This window comes from Lactuca serriola, chromosome 2 (assembly GCF_051521515.1).
Source record: "Lactuca serriola cultivar US96UC23 chromosome 2, Lser_US96UC23_V15, whole genome shotgun sequence".
Lineage (NCBI taxonomy): Eukaryota > Viridiplantae > Streptophyta > Magnoliopsida > Asterales > Asteraceae > Lactuca > Lactuca serriola.
In genome coordinates, this window is record NC_136409.1 from 220,887,130 (window position 1) to 220,905,822 (window position 18,693).

At 34.6% G+C, this 18,693-nt stretch overlaps 1 protein-coding gene across 2 annotated transcripts; it reads right to left on the reverse strand.

The window, feature by feature from the left end:
- Positions 1 to 723: 723 nt before the first annotated feature.
- Positions 724 to 17,654, reverse strand: EMB2771 (E3 ubiquitin ligase). 2 transcript variants are annotated; one of them, XM_079026991.1, is made up of 37 exons: positions 17,239 to 17,654; positions 15,923 to 15,986; positions 15,333 to 15,417; positions 14,728 to 15,014; positions 14,464 to 14,569; positions 14,206 to 14,354; positions 13,381 to 13,568; positions 13,199 to 13,268; positions 12,813 to 12,983; positions 12,262 to 12,722; positions 11,720 to 12,179; positions 11,306 to 11,644; positions 11,076 to 11,159; positions 10,892 to 10,984; positions 10,738 to 10,797; positions 10,240 to 10,338; positions 9,901 to 10,041; positions 9,058 to 9,138; positions 7,953 to 8,024; positions 7,591 to 7,662; positions 7,382 to 7,475; positions 7,228 to 7,310; positions 7,006 to 7,062; positions 6,852 to 6,929; positions 6,627 to 6,748; positions 6,383 to 6,531; positions 6,228 to 6,304; positions 6,028 to 6,141; positions 5,841 to 5,942; positions 5,482 to 5,622; positions 5,143 to 5,316; positions 4,981 to 5,044; positions 4,746 to 4,885; positions 4,507 to 4,661; positions 4,245 to 4,425; positions 3,818 to 4,166; positions 724 to 1,445 (listed from the first exon to the last, which is right to left on the reverse strand). In XM_079026991.1, exons 1-37 carry the CDS (start codon positions 17,469 to 17,471, stop codon positions 1,357 to 1,359), a joined length of 5,484 nt encoding a protein of 1,827 aa, XP_078883117.1. In that variant the 5' UTR covers positions 17,472 to 17,654; the 3' UTR covers positions 724 to 1,356. The 2 variants fall into 2 exon arrangements, with proteins under 2 accessions (XP_078883117.1, XP_078883118.1); XM_079026992.1 differs by lacking the exon at positions 724 to 1,445 and having other exon boundaries at positions 3,612 to 4,166.
- Positions 17,655 to 18,693: the final 1,039 nt, after the last annotated feature.

Sequence of the window (18,693 nt, forward strand, 5' to 3'; positions counted from 1 at the left end):
CATGCATGGCATGGCATGTTCAAGCGGATTGAAAACATTATATTATGTGCATGATGATTTTATCATAATCATAATATATTATAAAACTCAACTGAGTAATAACTGATTGATATGTTGATATACTTTTTCGTACTTCATTTTTCATTTTTTGGGAAAACAATGTTTGTTGGTTTCAGAAAAAAAAAATATAGAAATTAGATGATATTGGAATTGGTATTCAAACACTTTTTTTGGAAAGGAAAGGGAATAATAGAAGTATCCACATGGATAGTTCAATGAGCATATATATGTTCCACCTTTGCTAGCTAAGAGAATATATAAAATGACCTTGATTAGTTAGTGTAAAATGCAAGTGATTTAACACATTGATCCATCTGATTAATACTCCTTTGTCTCATATTAAAGTTCATGTTTCTTTTTTATTTTGTCCCAAAATAATAGCTTACTTCTAAAAATAAATATTTCTTTTACCAAAATACCTCTCATTATTAGATGCAACAAAATGATAGAATTAAATACAATAAAAAGGTACAATTGTCATTTTATCTAACAAAATTAATGGTAATTAATATTTTTCTTAATCTATGTAATTGTTGTCTGTATTTTAGTGTATTTTAGGACGGAGAAGTATAAATTATGAAATCTAGAAAGGAGGACAAGCATGCGGAGGCCCTCAGTCTATCAAATTTAAAAGTTAATATCAAATTTGTATCATGATAACAGTTTTTCTAAAGACAGATTTAAAAGTTAATATCAAATTTGTAATAATGTAGAAATATATCTCCCCAACATAAAATTCTTTAAGTTTAATTTTGAAAAAAAAAAAATACAACTAAATTTTACAAACATGACAACAATATGCTTCTTATCAAAAAGGATGTTCTTCGTCAACTTGCATTAATTTTCAAAAGAAAAAACATCATAAATGGCCCCTGTGGTTACCCAAAATCTGAAGTTTAGTCCCTGTGGTTTAAAAACCTCATAGATGTTCCCTGTGTTTTCAAAACTTTTGATGTTTGGTCCTTTTTGTTAACTCCGTTAAGTTTGTCCGTTAACTGAAGGGTATTTTCGTCATTTCAAACAGGGACCATTTATGATGTTTTCTTTTCTTTTATTTTTTTAAATTAAATTTAATATCCAAAAGCTCTCTCTCTCTCTCTCATATCTTCTTCCTCCTGGAATTAGTCCTAGATGTACTCTAGCTTCCCTCCATAAAAATTCTAGGTTTAAGTTTTTCCCACTTACTCCCACCTCCCTTGTATTCGCACCTCCGATTCACGATTCCTCAATATTTGTCCCTTTCGATCGACTGTTCATTCCCCGTCTTCCTACACAAACATAGGTTTCTATTTGCCATCACCACCTCCGGCGATCTATAAGTCCAGTCAAACACGAAGACACAGTCCTTTGCTCTGTTCTCGCTCTCATATATTCCTTGTATGCACCTGGTTCCAATTTTAACAATAATCATTATAAATCTAAACAAAAACTCAAAAAAACACACATATAGACGAAACCAGAATTTTTTTAGGTTCTCATATGTGTTCAAAAGATCAATCGAAACTGCAAGAACCAAATGTTCAGGCTTAGTATGAGTACACCCGACCCAAAACCCAGATAATATTTTATAAGTATATGTGCTTGATCCAAATTGTAATCCTTTTCATAATTTTCATATCGATCCCTTCCCATATTAACTAAATCGATACAATAGATTTAAAGTATTATCAAACTCGATTATGAAACACAAGTGTGAAGCAGAGGAATCTACAAAACCTAAATACACATTGATGTATATTAACGAACTATGATCTGAATCTGAATCTAAATCGATGAGGTAGATGATATCATCTCCCAATCAGCTACACCTGCTGGATTTAACAGCTCCAAAGACAACGACTAAAGGAATGGGGCGGTTAAACAGTGGAAGGAGGAAGTGAGAAAGAAGTGATAGAGATATGTCGGTTGATGTTGGTGGTCTTGTAAGGGCGTGGAAGCTTCATGTGGGTGAAGTAATTAGCAACAAAGATGGTGGTGGTCTTGCTGGCTTTGACTTTTGTGTGTGGCCAAGGGTTCCAGGGCATACAAACATCGTTGATTCCTTCAGGATCAGTGCTTGCTATCTCCTTCGACATTTTGGGTAGCAAAAATGGAAGCATTGTAAGTGTAAATTAGGAGAAATTGGGGATTACGGAGATGAGGAAGTGATACATGGGAAAAAAAAAAAAAGGGTGGAGCGGCTGTGTGGCTGAAAGAAATGAGGGTTTTATCTAGGTCTAGGCTTTAGCAGGTGGAGAGAGAGAGAGAGAGAGAGAGAGAGAGAGAGAGAGAGGGACCTTGGATATTAAATTTAATTTAAAAAAAAATAAAAGAAAAGAAAACATCATAAATGGTCCTTGTGGTGGTGAAATGACGAAAATACCCTTCAGTTGACGGACAAACTTAACGGAGTTAACAAAAAGGACCAAACATCAAAAGTTTTGAAAACACAGGGACCATATATGTGGTTTTTAAACCACAGGGACTAAACTTCAGATTTTGAGTAACCACAGGGACCATTTATGATGTTTTTTCGTTTCAAAATACTAAAACCTACAAATGTCTTGGCAAAAATGAATCATTAATACAAATAAGCCATCCAAAATGAATCATTAATACAAATAAGCCATCCAAAAGTTTCCAATAATACACAAAATAAATGTTTATGAAAAATACTTTTAAAGAGTGTTTAAATGCAAAAGCACTAATAATAGTATGAAGATCCACCCATATATAACACATTTAAGGTTGCTCTATTGATACTGATGACCTTAAAAGGATTTTAATAATTTTAGTTTTCAAAAACTTCTTCACACTCATGTTATATATATATATATATATATATATATATATATATATATATATATATATATATATATATATATATATATATATATATATATATATATATATATATATATATATATATGGATCACATTTTCTATTCTCACCTTCGCTTTTAAGGGACTTGACAACGTCCACTATACCACCGGCTCCACTATCGAGTCTCACTAGTTTTACGGCAATACCCAATTCCCCCCTCTTTAATTTAATTAACAACCATGTAAAATACATTGTTTTTATTACTTATTCATATTCTAAATTTTGGGTGAAAATTAATAATATTGATTGATTTTGAAGGTACAAACAATAAAAGTTTTGGAATTTAGTCTCTAAAAATACGTACAACTAGTAAAAATCGAATACAATATTTAGGACATGTACTTTTTAAAAGAAAAAAGGGGGAATAATAAAAGTAAAATAGAGCATTTTTCCACCAATGAGCATTGCAAGCGTTAACAACACAAAAGACAACCATATAGTAACCTCTCTTTTAAGAGAATAGATTGACCAACTTTTTTTTGGGTATCTTTGTGAAAATTAGCTGAAAGTGGAAGTAGCTTTTATTAGGACTATTCAGAAAAAGTTTGTCTTAAGTTTTGAAATTGAGATTTTAAACCCAATAGCATTGCATAGGTTTTAGAATGTAAACATATCAAAGTTTAACTTCAAAAGAAAATCGTATATACTATATATATACATCTAAAACTATACTCACTAAAGTAGTCACCTTTTAAAAATAATTAGGTTCATCATCTATCAGAGAGCATAAATTAGTTCACTTATACAAAATAGTGTGCAACTATGACATCTCAAATTAAGATGTTCCAGGTGACAGTGACAATGATACAACATACATTATAATTAGGTAGCTAGGTTCATCATCTATCAGAGAGCATAAATTTATGGATTTCATTAATGGCATTGATATGGGTACCTGGAAATAATAAACGTAATAATGGGATTGTAGAGGGCCTCTGCCTCTGTGTCTGTGTCTGTGACTGTATGGACTTTAATTTCTTGATACCTGCTTGGATTAGTGAGGGTGGTGGCACGTTGTACCACTGGAGATACCATGAAACAAGTGTCGAGATGTTATCATCCTCTGACCATTTCCCTGTTCTAAAGTAATCATCGAGTATTATGTTGTTTCTTAAGCATGGAGAATATGCTAGAAGCTCTTGTACACGTTTGTTAAGGGAGCCTAGAAATGTCGATTGGACAATACTACCCCTTGAACTCATGAATCTTCCCTTCACCAGAGCATCATTGTATGCTAGTGCAAGCTGAATTTAATGCACAAAAACCTTCATTTAACTTGAAAGAAAAAACAAAAAGAGAGATTTATCTATAGTATTTATTACCTTCAAACTGGGGAGAAACTGAGAATCGTTTAGAAGCGGTGGTATGCCACTTGTAACTTCATCTGCCATAGATGCAATGGTTGTGTACAATGACAAGTAGACCTGTAAAAGTGCTGGCCTATCTTTACTCACACACTCAAATAGCACTTGCAAGCAAAACTCTTGGAAATCAGTATCCGATCTGCAAAAATCATGGTTTTTATTTATTTATTAATTTGTTGAGAATATGTGAAAGAAAATGCACAGGGGGTATATTACGTACTTGATGTTCCATGAATGATCAGAGCAGAGAGCACCAAAAGCAATCAAGCTTGGATCCGATGAGAAGGTACTCACCAACTGATTAACACTTACTGCAGCTTCATCATCATCATTATTACTGCTACTACACCCTCTCAAGCTCCCCAAACCAAACACCTGTTTTATTATGCAAATTTAGTTTTAGTGAGAAAAAAAAAAACATAATGTTTGAATTAATTTAATGTTGGTAGACCACTAGACCTTGTGCATTGCTCTTGAAAGCAAGGACTGGCGTCCTATGGGGTCATCGACATAGGAACAAGCTCCAACTTTACGTTTGATATACAGAATACCAGAATTAAACGGATCCTTCTTCTCCCCACCATTCCACCAAGGTTTCTCTGTAAAACAATAAATAGATAAACAAGCCATAAAATACAAATCATCATGTATAAAACTGTTAACATGAAGTTGAACTGAAGGTATGCATATCCACCTTCGGGATTAAGCTCAATTACTTGAGGCCAGTAACGAGGACCACAAACTCGAACCGTTTTTAACTGCAACAGTAGTATATTCAGTATCAGAAAACCGAATAAAATGCAAGTCACATGTTTTTAGAATGGGAATTAAAAAAACATTTATAAAGGAAACTTACAAGAGCACGCTCAGGCAGAATGCAAGGAGTGACCTCACAAAAACTTGTTTCTGCATAATGATCGGTTTCTTTGACAGTGACTTCAAGAGGAGCATAAACAGGTAGGCCAGAGTCCACATCAACTGTTTGAACCCAACGAGCTTCCGTAGCAATCACATATAAGTGTCGAAATGCCTGTAATAATTTGTAAATTTAAATAATTCTTTTACACAGTTATCCATAAGCAAATGACAGGAACAAACAGGACTAACCCAAATTATAGGCAGCTCCAGTTCTCAAATACCATTGTGTGTGTGTGTGTGAGAAAGAGAGAGAGAGAGAGAGAGAAGGGGAAAGAACCTGAAGGTGGCAGCGATTGTCATTTGGTCCAGTGGGTAAACGTGGATAAAGGGTTATCAACAATGCAGCAATAGAGCTGTTGCTAGTTGAGAAAGTCCTCATTCCACCACCAAGGAACAAGAAACCAATAGCTAAGCTCACCTGAAAGGAATACATGCATAATTTTTTCAATTACAGAAATTAAGATAATAATGAAAATACAATGTCGTAAAAGAAGAAAATGGAAGCAGGATGCTTATACAAATAGATAAAAATATATTGTCAATTCTTGCATTTAAACCTTAAATCTAAATCATATGTGACATCATAAGGTCTGAGCTGCATAACTGCTCAGAGAGAGAGAGAGAGAGAGAGCTTACAGCCATTTGAGTACCATAGTTGACATGTCCATCAGCTGAATTTCTACACCGTAGAAATCTCAACAATCTAAAAGTCTGCAGGTGCCCGGAACCAGCCATAACCTGATACCCCGACAACTCAGATACTTGGGTCTCGAATTTAGTATCAATTAAAAACACATGATACAAGGAAGCAGATTGCACTTACCACAGACAAGGAAAGAGCAATGAGGTGTAGGCATGTCTCTAATGTACCCCTATCAACATATTGAGACAATCCTCTTGGAAATCCAGGCAGAATTTTCACAGGTAGAGCCTTTATCTGCAATATAGATAAGAATAAGCTGAAACTAACAAAAAGAGTGTCAAAGAATATGGATTTTTGCACTAGGACCAAATGGATTATACCTCATTGAGGAAGGCAACAGCATAACTATAAAGCAAGTCCTGGGCATTTCCGTCTTTTGTACCAGCAAATCTCAACCCTGGCAACATTAATGGGAATATATTTAATCCAAATAAACAATAAATTAAACAGCTGTTCAATTTCAAGGATCACATACCAAGTGAAATACATGCACCAGCAACAATATTCACATACGCCTTAACAACTGCTTCACTGTCCATTTCCATCTCATCTGTGAGACCTTCGATGCCATTCAAGACAACTTTGGGTATCTGACCCTGAATCCAATCTTCTGATGGATGAATCCTAAAAAAAATGCAAGGTGTTTAAAGAGATCTCTTACTCTTTACGTATAGCCAGCAGGAATATTAATGTAGCATATGAATTTTAAATAGTAGTACCTGCTCCACATTATTAAATTACGGGAAATGACACGGAGCATTATGAAGTCGGGCCTCACATATTGCAATTCGAAATGTGTTTGTGGGATACAAAGCCTGGATAGAATCGCTTGCGATTCAGTCTGTCATCAGAATATTTTTTCAAAGTTGTAAATCTTGAGAACAGAGCTGACGTAAAATCATGAACAAAAATATATATAGTCATCCTTCCTGCCAAAGAGTTACCTTTAAGTACATTAGACCCAAAGCAATTATAGCTCCAGGTGCAGTTACATCTATATTGATCTGGGTTCCATCCATCATCTGCAAGCAACAGAAAATTAATGAAAAGAGAGAAAGGGTAATCAATTTTCTAACAAAAACAAGTAAAAAGCACAACCTGCCCAGAACCACGATTGTGATCATCCATTGATCCGTTGGAGAGATGGGATCTTTCCTGAGAAAAGCCAATTTAACAAAAAAAAAAAAAAAAAAAAAAAAAAAAAAAAAAGTCAACTACATTAAATATTAATTCTAGTCATCTTCAAAGTATAGTGAAATGAGTACTGATAATTGAAATCTTGTAGAATAAATGTGATGAGCATATTCAAAGAGCACTTACATGATGAAACTCTTTGCTGCCTGCATACTGGAACAACTTCCCAACTAATGTATCCATGAAACCAGTCGCATCTAGCCCACGCCCTTCAGTTAAAGAGACCAAAATTAAGAAACAAGTCCAACTTCAAGAATGTGTGATTGATAAAACAACATACCCAAAGCAACAAGACCCAAGGAAAATCCAGCAGATACAGCGTATCCTTCCCTTTCAAGTACATTATCTCCTCCACTTCTACGCCCTATCTCACCCTGTAAAAGTTTATAAACTTAAGAGCTGGCAGAAAAAACTGAATAATGCAACCATGTATTAAAATAACAGCTAACAGTCATTACAAATGGAGACAGTAAAGACATGGAAACTCACCAGAAGAATTTGCATTGTTTGTGGGTGTGCAGACCCTTCGTAAAGAAGCCCAACCGAGACAAGCGCTGCTGACTGAAAATTGGTGAAATAAACAATATATTCAAACTACTATTTTCTAAGTATCTGGACATGAAAAGGAATAAAGTTGAAAAAACATGGATATAATTTGAAAACAATATTAGAATGTGACTATCATGTATGTGGTAGTGTAGGTTTCATGAGATGCCCTAGCTAAATAGTCATGAATGTTATATATGTAATAAAAGCCATGTGTAACTGTCCCATTTAAAGGGAGGGTGGCTTATTTTTTAAATGGAAGTATATATTACACGAGTACTAATAGCAATATGGTTATGCATTACCTGAAGAAGGGTTGGTAATTCCAGTTCCGGAAAGGAAGATGAATGGCGAGCTGGAATGTGTACATATAGAGACTGCAAAAGAATAATGGTTTTGGTGGATTTTAAAGCATCAGCAACATGTCTAAATGCAAAAGCAAATGTATATAGAAGCTAAACCAAAGTGCTTCAGTTCTGAATAGTGGTTCCCAGAATTCATCAAGAAAATTAGAAAAGTATTCTTTTTTTTTTTAAATGACTAGCTACAGTTAGGCCAATGGCAAAAAATGATAGAAAATTAGCATCAAAAACAAAGAAATGTAGGTGATTTAAGAAACTGGATCTGAAAAATCGATTTTCTTAGAGCATCTCCAACCCACTCCCATTTTTCATTATTTTCTCTATTTCTTCCCCCATTCCTCTCCAACCCTACCCCATTTATTCCCCTATTTTGGGGGAAATGAATAGTATAACACCATATTTGGTGTTATACTATTCATTTCCCCCAAAATGGGGATGATCTTTGAGTTGTCGCTTTTAGTCCCTCTTTTTATATATTTATACATTTTTGGTTTTTTTATCTACTAATTATAATTTAAATGTAATATTTAATACTTATATAATATTGTGTTATATATTAAATTATATTAATTAATTATAAATATAAAGTTTGTTTTTTGTTTATCAAATTCATATTAAAATTTAAATACATATTGAAATTTTAAAACACGATAACGTATTTTACAAAAGCTTATAATTAAGTATTATAAATATAATCTTATTTATTTAATATTATTGTAATGAAAAAAATATTGATTATATATTTGTTAAAACCAAATTAATAGAAGGGGTGTGTTTGACAATTTATATAACTTAGAAGAATGGAATATATTCTTTTTGGGGTAAAAAATGGAGTAGGGTTGGAGATGAAACACTATTTACCCTATTTTTTACTCTATTTTTTTGGGGGGGAAATGGAAGTGGGTTGGAGATGGCCTTACTAGTGACGAAAACAATATATTCTGCATAGTTCCTCCATAACAAAAGACTAGCATTAAAAATTAAAGAAAAATGAGGGATATAAATTTTAATATGTAGAAAATTATGGTACAAAAATCACATGACTAACCTTTGATATTGCCGGCTGCATTGTTCCTCTATAAGATGCAGCAAGTCCAAGCATTAGTCCTGCTGTAGTGCTCTCATGTTCCTAAAAAGACGAAAACATTACATAGAGTACATCACTGGTAATTTTCTATGCAACTCTATGACATGGTGTTGATGCCTTATTCAAGTAAGTAGAAAGAAATATGGGAATTTGATCAAAGGTGCAACTTGAGTGCTATATACGCTGTCATACTCATGTGTAGCATTATAAAGAAGAATGAAATGAAAGCATTATAAGTTTGTTGGTCATTCAAGCCTGTAAATCATTTATATTGAAAATTCATCACGTAACCTAAAAGAAGTTAATATAAATGAACTTAAGCCATTTCTGATGTTCATCCAAAATTATCAAATCAATTTATGTCTCGCCAAAGTTCCTTATCACATATGCATCCTTGTAACCTGGCAGTTTTCAGAAACATGTAGCTCGAGTCTGGACAATATTAACATCCTTCTAGTACAATGCAAGGAGACAATGGAATAACTTGTTACAACAATATCTTAATATTAAAGTGCGATAAAAATGTTCCAGAAAAGGCGAGTATTGAAGGATAGCTTTGTGTAATGAAATGTAGCTTATATCAGCATACAATCAACTTTGGTTTCAAAAAAAATTATCAACTATACAGATGAAATGAACATGGAAAAAGAGATATCCAAAAAAACTTCAAGTGACCCCCTTCAAATACTCATTAAAATCTCTAAAATAACTAACCTAATACGTTTGAACATCCAGACTAAGGTAAAATATCAAAATGGAAATTGATGCTACAAAAAAGGATAGATCATAATGATAACACCATACCTGTGAATAATACTGATATATATCAGTTATATTCAGAACATCCAAGTGACCATGCAAACCCAGAGCAAGTAAAAGACCTGCATGGGTAACATTTGGTTCCTCAGGTTTGTTGTAGACAATCCAAGTCCTTGACATTTTACCCTGAAAGGATAATGCTTCATTACTAGAATCCAGAAGCAAAGATAAGATAAAATGGGCCAACAAAATAAATCATGGGAAACTGACATGTCAGACGAAAAAAACCCTCTCAGATTTTGAGAGAATAATCAACAATATAGTTATTTTCACATACACAGAAGAATTAAGCTGTGTACATTATTTTCAGAAAAAACAACAAACCTGGAGAGGTGCCATCCGTAGGCCAGCAGCTACAGCATTGTGAAACTCAGGCCAGGATTTAAGTTCTTGTATATTCCTTATATTCGGATCCAAGTTAACCTATGAAGCATGAAAAGAGTAAGATTTAATTAATGTACATATAAATATTCCCTTTTTTCACGAAACAATAAGCATGACTTCCAAAGTCTTTATCCAAAAATATAGGTAGCTTACAACAATATGCCTATAAAAGTCGTGTTCTTTTTTTCTCCTTTAAAGTGTTTCCCAGGCATGCACGACATAAATCTAATTTGGTACTTGGTATAGCCATTGAAACAAAAAGTATCTAGAAAAATTGAATGTTAAAGTTGAAATTGAAACCCTGATACTGGATCTCGGGAAGCAACAAAACAAAGCTTCAGTGGTACACCTATCTACTAGTTTCTCAGTTCATGTGGTCTCAAAGCTGTTGGAAAACATTGAAATAAAAAAAGAAAGAAAGAGTTGTAATAAACATACAGTAGCATTTTGTTGGGCAGGCAATCGACCTGCTAACATCAATTTAGGGACAGGAAGCGCCTGCGGAAAATTTCAAAGGAGGTTGTTAAACTCTCTCTTTTAGGTACACAGTAATAAAGAGGCAAAAAAAAACCATAATCACAAAGGGACTTACCTCTGTCAACAAAGTACATGTGGTTGAAAGGGTAAATGCACCACGACCAACAGGAAGAGCAGTTGTCCTTTGCGCAAGCTGCCATAACTGAGCCTGCACAACAAGAACAGAAGAAAACAGATAGCTGTCATCGCTAGATATTTTTCTACTCTTTTAAGAGATAAGAGGAAAAGAAAAAGATTACCTGTTGAAGATCTTGATCAGATGCGGTAGGGTTAACAGGTGTTTGAATCGCCACAGGTTTTGCAGAGCATAGAAGCCGTCTAACCTGCCAACATAAATAAGTTCAAGAATGAAGCAAAACACGTAAAGGATGGTATACCGATTTAGAAGTAACAGCATGCATAAGGATGTTATACCCACATCGAATCAAAAGAGGGTGAAATATTCTACAAAAAATAAACTTAAACAAACCTCATTTAGTCGCAGATCACGACCATACCGCAACTGTGTGCTGGAGTTGAAAATATGCTCCATGCCATCAATTGTAGATCCATCCACAGAATCTGTATCCTCAAGTTTTGAATTATCCAATCCAGTCGCATCACTAACTGAAGAAGGAATGGTAACTGGGCGTAGATGAAGCATGTAAGGTGTAGACATGGAAACAGAAGTCACGGTGTTGGAGGAATTAATTTCTGTGAATTTATTCGAGTGTGCTAAACAAGACAAAGAGAGGTCTTCCCTCCCAAGAAGAACATAAGCAGAAGCAGGCCAATCAGTAGGTGGACATTCCCGACACTTGTCTAGTACCTATAAGTTTTGTAGATAATAACATCAAGTTATTTGGACATATAAAGGTAATACAAAACTCAAAACATAACTTACATGTCTCAAGGGAAGTGATACACCAGCAGGCAGCAAGTCTAGTTGTTGCAATCCAAATCTTTCTCCAACCATTGCAAGTACAGTTAGTTCCTCGGGAGAAGAAGCTGATCCAGTAGCAAACTTACAATAAACATCAGATGACAGTTTGTTTCCTTCAATTTTTCCACCACATAACACGCTATAAAATGAAACTATCTTCCTGGCCCAACTCACAACAGAACTTCCATCTTTACGCATCAGATCTGGAAGATCAGCACTGCTGGTGGATGTACAGCCATGTCGCAAGCAGTTCTCTAGCCACCTAAACAAACTGGGAGGAGTTCTTTGAGATGGTGAAGTTTGGTGAAAAGAGTACTTTCTTGAAAGAGTAGGAAAGTCACGTATATAATAGTCCAGGTAACCGGATTCCCCCAAAAACTTTGAAACTTCACATAACAGAGCAACAAGAAGCCCTAGATCCCTGAAAAAACATGGATATACAGGATAACTTCCATGCATCAAGTGGAAGAGAGGAAATAATAAAAAGAAAATGAAAAGGGTACCTTTTACGAAGATGATTAAGTTTCAGACTTTCATACACTGCATGTAGTAAATCAAGAATCTCTAATAAAGATTCAACTGTGTGGGAAGTATCCAGGTGTTGAGAAGCAGTACGTGATTGATCACTTTGAAGTGATATTCTACGAGAAAATCCACTCATGAAATGAGATTTAGAATATTTCTCGTGAAAGCTGCTGTTGACAAGAAAGTCCCATGATGAACCTGAATGTATCTGAGGATTTTTCCTATCTTTCCCAAAAATGTATAATATGATAGCGCAGAAAGACTCCCATTCGGTATCAACAGGAGAATCCACCTTAGATAGATAAGCTGAATCACCATTGCCCCAAAGAAGACCCACAAAATGATTATATAAATTAGCTTCAAGTCCCTCGGCCATTGCTGTGATGCAATCATTTGCCAATGATGATGAAGGGTATCTACGAAAAGTACACCTGAGCATCTGTAATAATAAAATGGAAAAAAAAAATGTAACAGTTAACTGAAAGAAGTTTAGCAAGTGAGAACATATGCATGTGAGCTGATATCAAACCTGTCCATTATTTACAATGACATTGATTCTCCCTTCAACAGCATCAGCCAATCCAACAACTTTTACATCTTGGAAAGCAGTCGGTGCTTCCAGTGGCTTGACATTGTGTGAAACATCACCATGGTCTTGAAAAGAAGGAAGGACATATCTACACAAGCATTGCTTCCCTGACTAATTAAGTAAAGATCATATAAGTTCACTATAAAATGTTAAGCACTTGGAGACACAAAAAGACAAACGTTTCTTTGAGCTTTTTCTTTTACTTATATACACACACAAATATTCTATATATATATATATATATATATATATATATATATATACTGTTAACAAAGTTATTGATCATAACAACTAGATGGCAAGAGCAACAAACTTAACCAGCTTACATAAAGTACAAGAGTGTTTTCAGGAGCCAAAACAATGATATCTCGATAGGGGAGCTGTCCAACTTTAACTCTGGAAAGAATAACAAAAAGAGTGAAACAAGGTCTATATAACATTATCGAGTTATGAAATAATAACCAACTACAGCAATCATTAAACAAAAGCAATGATGGGCATCCCCTACCTTGGGCGAGTTACAACAACAGGTGCTGCTGCAATGGCTGGTATGCTCCAGCTCATGTCAGGTCTAATATCATAGAGGATCTCACTGTTGAGTTCAACACACTGAAGCCTCACCGCTAATAACTTCTTTTGTTCTTGAAGAAGGAAACAAATAATGGGAGTTGCATCATTATCTGTTGCCAAAAAAACCTGTATAAAATCATTCCAAAAAAATAAGATACGAGACATAATTAAAACGACTAAACACTAATGTGGATCAGTTGAAAGCAAAACAAAAGAGTGTTGATATTCATATATCTTTTCATCTGAAAAACAGTCCACGAATATGAAAACCCAAGTTCATGAAAATTCAAGGCCCTTAAGTTTAATAGAAAGTTACACTCGTAAACTGGCTCGTTTGGAAAGCATACAGAAGCATTTACATACAGTAAAGGAATTCATTTATCCAATGAGTAACGATAGGGAGTAAAGAAAATAAGATTAATGATATAGTGGACATAATCGTATGCATTTATTGGTTAATTTTCACTAGGTAAATAGTTTACTAATGTCAGACGAATTAAAAACAAACCAAATCATGCCATTCCAATAGAAAATAAGGTTTCAATCACAAGTAGTAGTGAAAAAACAATATAAACCACTAGCATGCCTTCCTCACTCCTTACTTTGTTTGCTTTCCCTCACTCGCTCTATATTTTATTTATTAATAAAATGTCGATTTTAACTTATGAATACATGAGAATGCATTACATAGAGTGATTGATGATAGCAAAACATCAAGTCCAGTGTTAAAAGACATCATAGAAATGCATATGAAATGTGTCACCTCACTTGCAGCTGTTTGTGCACCTTTCCCTTGCCATATTCTTCGAAAAAAGAACTTCTTAGATAACATTACATCAGGAAGTACAGAATCCACAGCTTCGAGGTTGGAATTCATAACTTCTGCAGTCCATAGGGAATGTTGCATCTTTCCTGAAAGAAAACCATATCCAATGCATGTGAGAATAAAACTCAAATTAGCTTCTCTAGGCTGCTATGCTTGAATATAAAAGTGTAAGCAAAGAGGACAGAATGAGAAAACCTTTATGATACGATGCCATAAGCGGAATAAGATCACTAGTCCATATTGTCTTCTCATCATATTCCTTCATGGTGTTTAACTTCCCTCTTTCCTCAATATGGATTGGCTAGCCACAAAATAGTAAAAAAGATTAACAGGAAGAAGATTGAACATTCAAATATGCATGCCTAATGCAGCTATTTAAACAAATGAGAGAAGAAACAAGACTGAAAAGACTTGAAATAATCCATCTTCATTTGTTAAAAAGGAGAAGTGTTTACAGACCTGTGGTTCTTCCAGCGGATCCTTTAAAATCAGATGTGAAGACACGGAAGCTCTATCGACCTTAATCATATGATCCCATGAACTTCTTAGATTAAAAGTTTGTTGAGGACTGTAACCCATATCTTTTTTTGAGCGAGGTATATCAAGGGCAGTTAGTAATGGACTTGAAGATGAAAAAAGAGAATGTGTTGATGAATTTGATTCATTTGTCTGTTGGAGAAGTAGACCAGATGGAAGAGGCCATATCGATGCAACAGCACGAGGAAGAGGAATAGATACCGCATCACCTGCCAAAAAGAGCATCATCCTTTAAAATGGAAATAAATGGCCACTTCTATTCGATAGTAAGATTGGCATGGCTAATGTAAGATTCTTAAAATAATAATCAGTAGATCCAAAATATAACAGAATACATTGTTTTAAGTCGGTAACTAGCCAAAATGCTGCTTAAATCAATTGCATTGTATTATAAAAATGAAAAAAACAAAGAAGGCAAAACCAATTGAAAGAAGACATTAACCTGCTCTATTATTTATGCTTCATAATAACTATAACTTTAATTTATTGATAGAATTTCTACAGAGGGAACTGATAGATCTACAAACCTGATGTGCTATAGACAGTCAAACTATCCACTTGTAGAACACAAAGACAAGCTTCAGACAAATCTCCCATACGACACCAGCAGGCCTAAACATCAACAAGAATGAAGGTAACCCTTTTCATCTTAAAAATAAATGAGTTATGAGCAATGCACATAAGGAGCAACATAGTCAAAGCAATGTCAGGAGATCACTTGCTACCAATGTTGCAAAAACCGAGGCAGCACTAGGTCAACTGACCAAGGAAAATCAATTAGTTTTATAAAATATATATATATATATATATATATATATATATATATATATATATTACTAATATAAAAACAAAATAGGTAAGGTAATTATGACTGATATCATAAGCAAACATGTATATATGAATAGTACAACATTGGTTTTTCCTCAGAACGTGTCTATCGATCTAAAACTTCTTCAAGGTGTTGGAACTTCATCAGCTCATACAGCTTCATTATATGCCTGGGTGGGGATTAAGTACCTGGGGACTAATCAAAGACTAGTTGGGGGCTAGTCGGGAATTTTACAACACTGTTTGCTACATCAAGCACAATGAGCTAAAAAAGCAAAAAAAGAAATACCATAATAACTGGCCCAGGTAAGGTGAATCTCTTGTACACTCTTGCTCCTACTGTCCATATTATCCTGCTAGCAAAAAAAACAATGGTGAAAAAGATAGTCTCTCTAACACAATAATGCCACCAAGCCAGTTTTGAATATCCTTACTTGACCCACAAGAGAGAGAGAGAGAGAGAGAGAGAGAGACAATAAATAACAAGCCATAAACTCGGCCAAGATCAAAGAACTCAGAGTCTTCACTCCCAACAGCATAGTCTTAGGATCCCCCTAGATTACATAAGTTCAATAAATAAACATATTTTTCCCTTTTGTTGTACTAATCATTTGCACTCCAAGATCTTATAGAGTGGTGTTTAACTAAATCATCTACCTTACTGGATTGTTGTAATTTACTGAGACTATTATTCTCTGTCAGTAATGTTGTGCAAACTTTACAAATAGAATAGTTTGAAAACTTGAGCTAATAGGTGTTGAATATACATACATACATGTTGGTCAAACATACATATCAATATATGTATGTATGCTGTGCACCTGTATGTATGCATGTAAGAAACTTTACACTTTAGCAGATGGTTGATGTAATAAAAAAAATGCATCTCTAGCTATGTGCCTAGCTGTTGAATTTATGCATCATGTGCAAAGAAACAACAATGTAGAGTGGTCTACATTATCAGGTATCTATCTATGTATTATGTTAAACCAGTATCCACATGAAAAAATAAAACTTTTAGATCTTTGAGTCCCCCGATATATGGACTAATAGTAGTAGCCATACAAATTTGCAGAAGCATCAAACAATTAAACTCTGGAAAACATGCAGGCATTTCTTCTAGATGTAGGCATCCAGCTTTGTATCTGTAGATTACTGTGTATTCCTAGCTAATAAAGTAGACAGCCCCCAGTATACTTAGATCTAATTCTCACACCAATGTTTACCTAGAAACAAAAGTATACATTTAACCTATACCCATCTTAATAATTCGAATTCCTGTAATTCAAAATGAACGGAGGAGCAATTTGACTTCTTGGACGAATACAATGCAGACATGCTCTGACTATAATTGCAGAAGGTGGGGTGTTACACTGCATAAAATCGGTGTTGTTCACCATTAACAGTAGCATGATTAAATTTACTGGATTTCTAACTGTGATGCAACTGATTTGTATTTCAGATAGGGCGTTCTCTAGTACACAACATGTAATTATTATTCCATGTTGTACTGTCTATAACTTTTAAAAGGCAATCGCTAAGCATAATGAATAGCTATAATTCGAGAAAGAATAGTGAAACAACAACTAAAAATGATGAAATTACCGATTTCCTCTAATGAATAGCTCGTGATCGCTTCGATCACTCAATGAAGACGACGCTTCGTTGTCAGCTGACTCGGCTTCGTCTTGTTGTCTAGTAACTTCTGGATCAAATAGGAAGTATTCATACTCATCAGTGACCTCGTCGGCAGGTTTTCCGTCGAGAGCTTCAGCGATAAGACCGAATGGCTTGAACTCTCCAAGAATAGTGAGGTGTCGGACCCCGATTGATGACATTGTCTCCTTTGCAATCAAAGTGTTCGATGAATTGCTTGAAAGAAAGGGGTTTTGTTTAAAATTAGGGTCTATGCTCCCGTCTCCCGCCCTTTTTTGTGTTTTCTAGTAAGAACGGGCTGAAACTAGTAAAACCCTAGCCCGAGCTCCACCGACTTCAGGAGTCAGCACCGTTGTTATGGAATTCTTCACATGGACGTTTTTTTTAAACAAATTGATTCATATATGGATTATTATTATATCTTTCGTTAAACATTTATACAACATCACCTCCTACCCATCAAACACATATTCAATCATAATAATCATTTTATTCCTTTTATTGAACCATGATCATTAAACTTCTTCGTTCAAGTCTTTTCAATATCATGAATCACTCCATTCAAATCTTATTCAATCATAGTTATCATCATATTCAACTCTTATACTACATGTATTGTGGATGCTCTAAGTATTTAGTCTTTATGGTTTCATATTTTTCAAAATTGGTCTAAAATTATTATTATTATACTTTATTGAATATTTTATTAAATTTTATTTTTTTCTATTAAAAAATAATATTTAATAAACGAAAGGATATGAATAGTGCTCTAGTATATGCATTTCAATTCCAAGTAATTTAGTTAAATGCTCACTCATTATTAATCATTTTGATTGTTATCTGATGGAATTCTTCACAAATTTGTTTAGTCCAACCTGCAAACAAGATGAAATCCATTAGTAACCGGAAAAGCCATAATGATGGTGGGTTTCATTCATCCAATCCCTAAACCATCGTCAAACTCAAAACCAAGAATGTAGGACTTTGTTTTTAGGTTGTTAGGGTTTCCATGACACGACAGAGAGTCGTAGAATGGAGAAGCAACGATGGTGGTAGGAAGAGGGAAGAAGTGATGATGATGGATGTAACGCCCTGTTCTAAAAGTACTTATTTATGAATTTACGAGATCAGGAGTAAGGGCGTTTCGGTCTTTTGTGGGCAACGGGTTTCATTCGAGAAGGTTTATGTAACATCCTAAGTTTGCCATTTGTAGTCCATGGGAATGGATGGGGTAAAGTCTTGAAGAGCCTAGGGACTAATTTGTAAATTTGGGACCAGGAGGAGTATGTCGCGCGTACATAAGGGTACGTTGGGTGTACTAGGGCGCGCCCTAGTACGTTGGGCGTAATCTTGTGTACGCTAGGCGTACTCGTAAAAGATGAAAACCCTAATGTCCTGATTTGA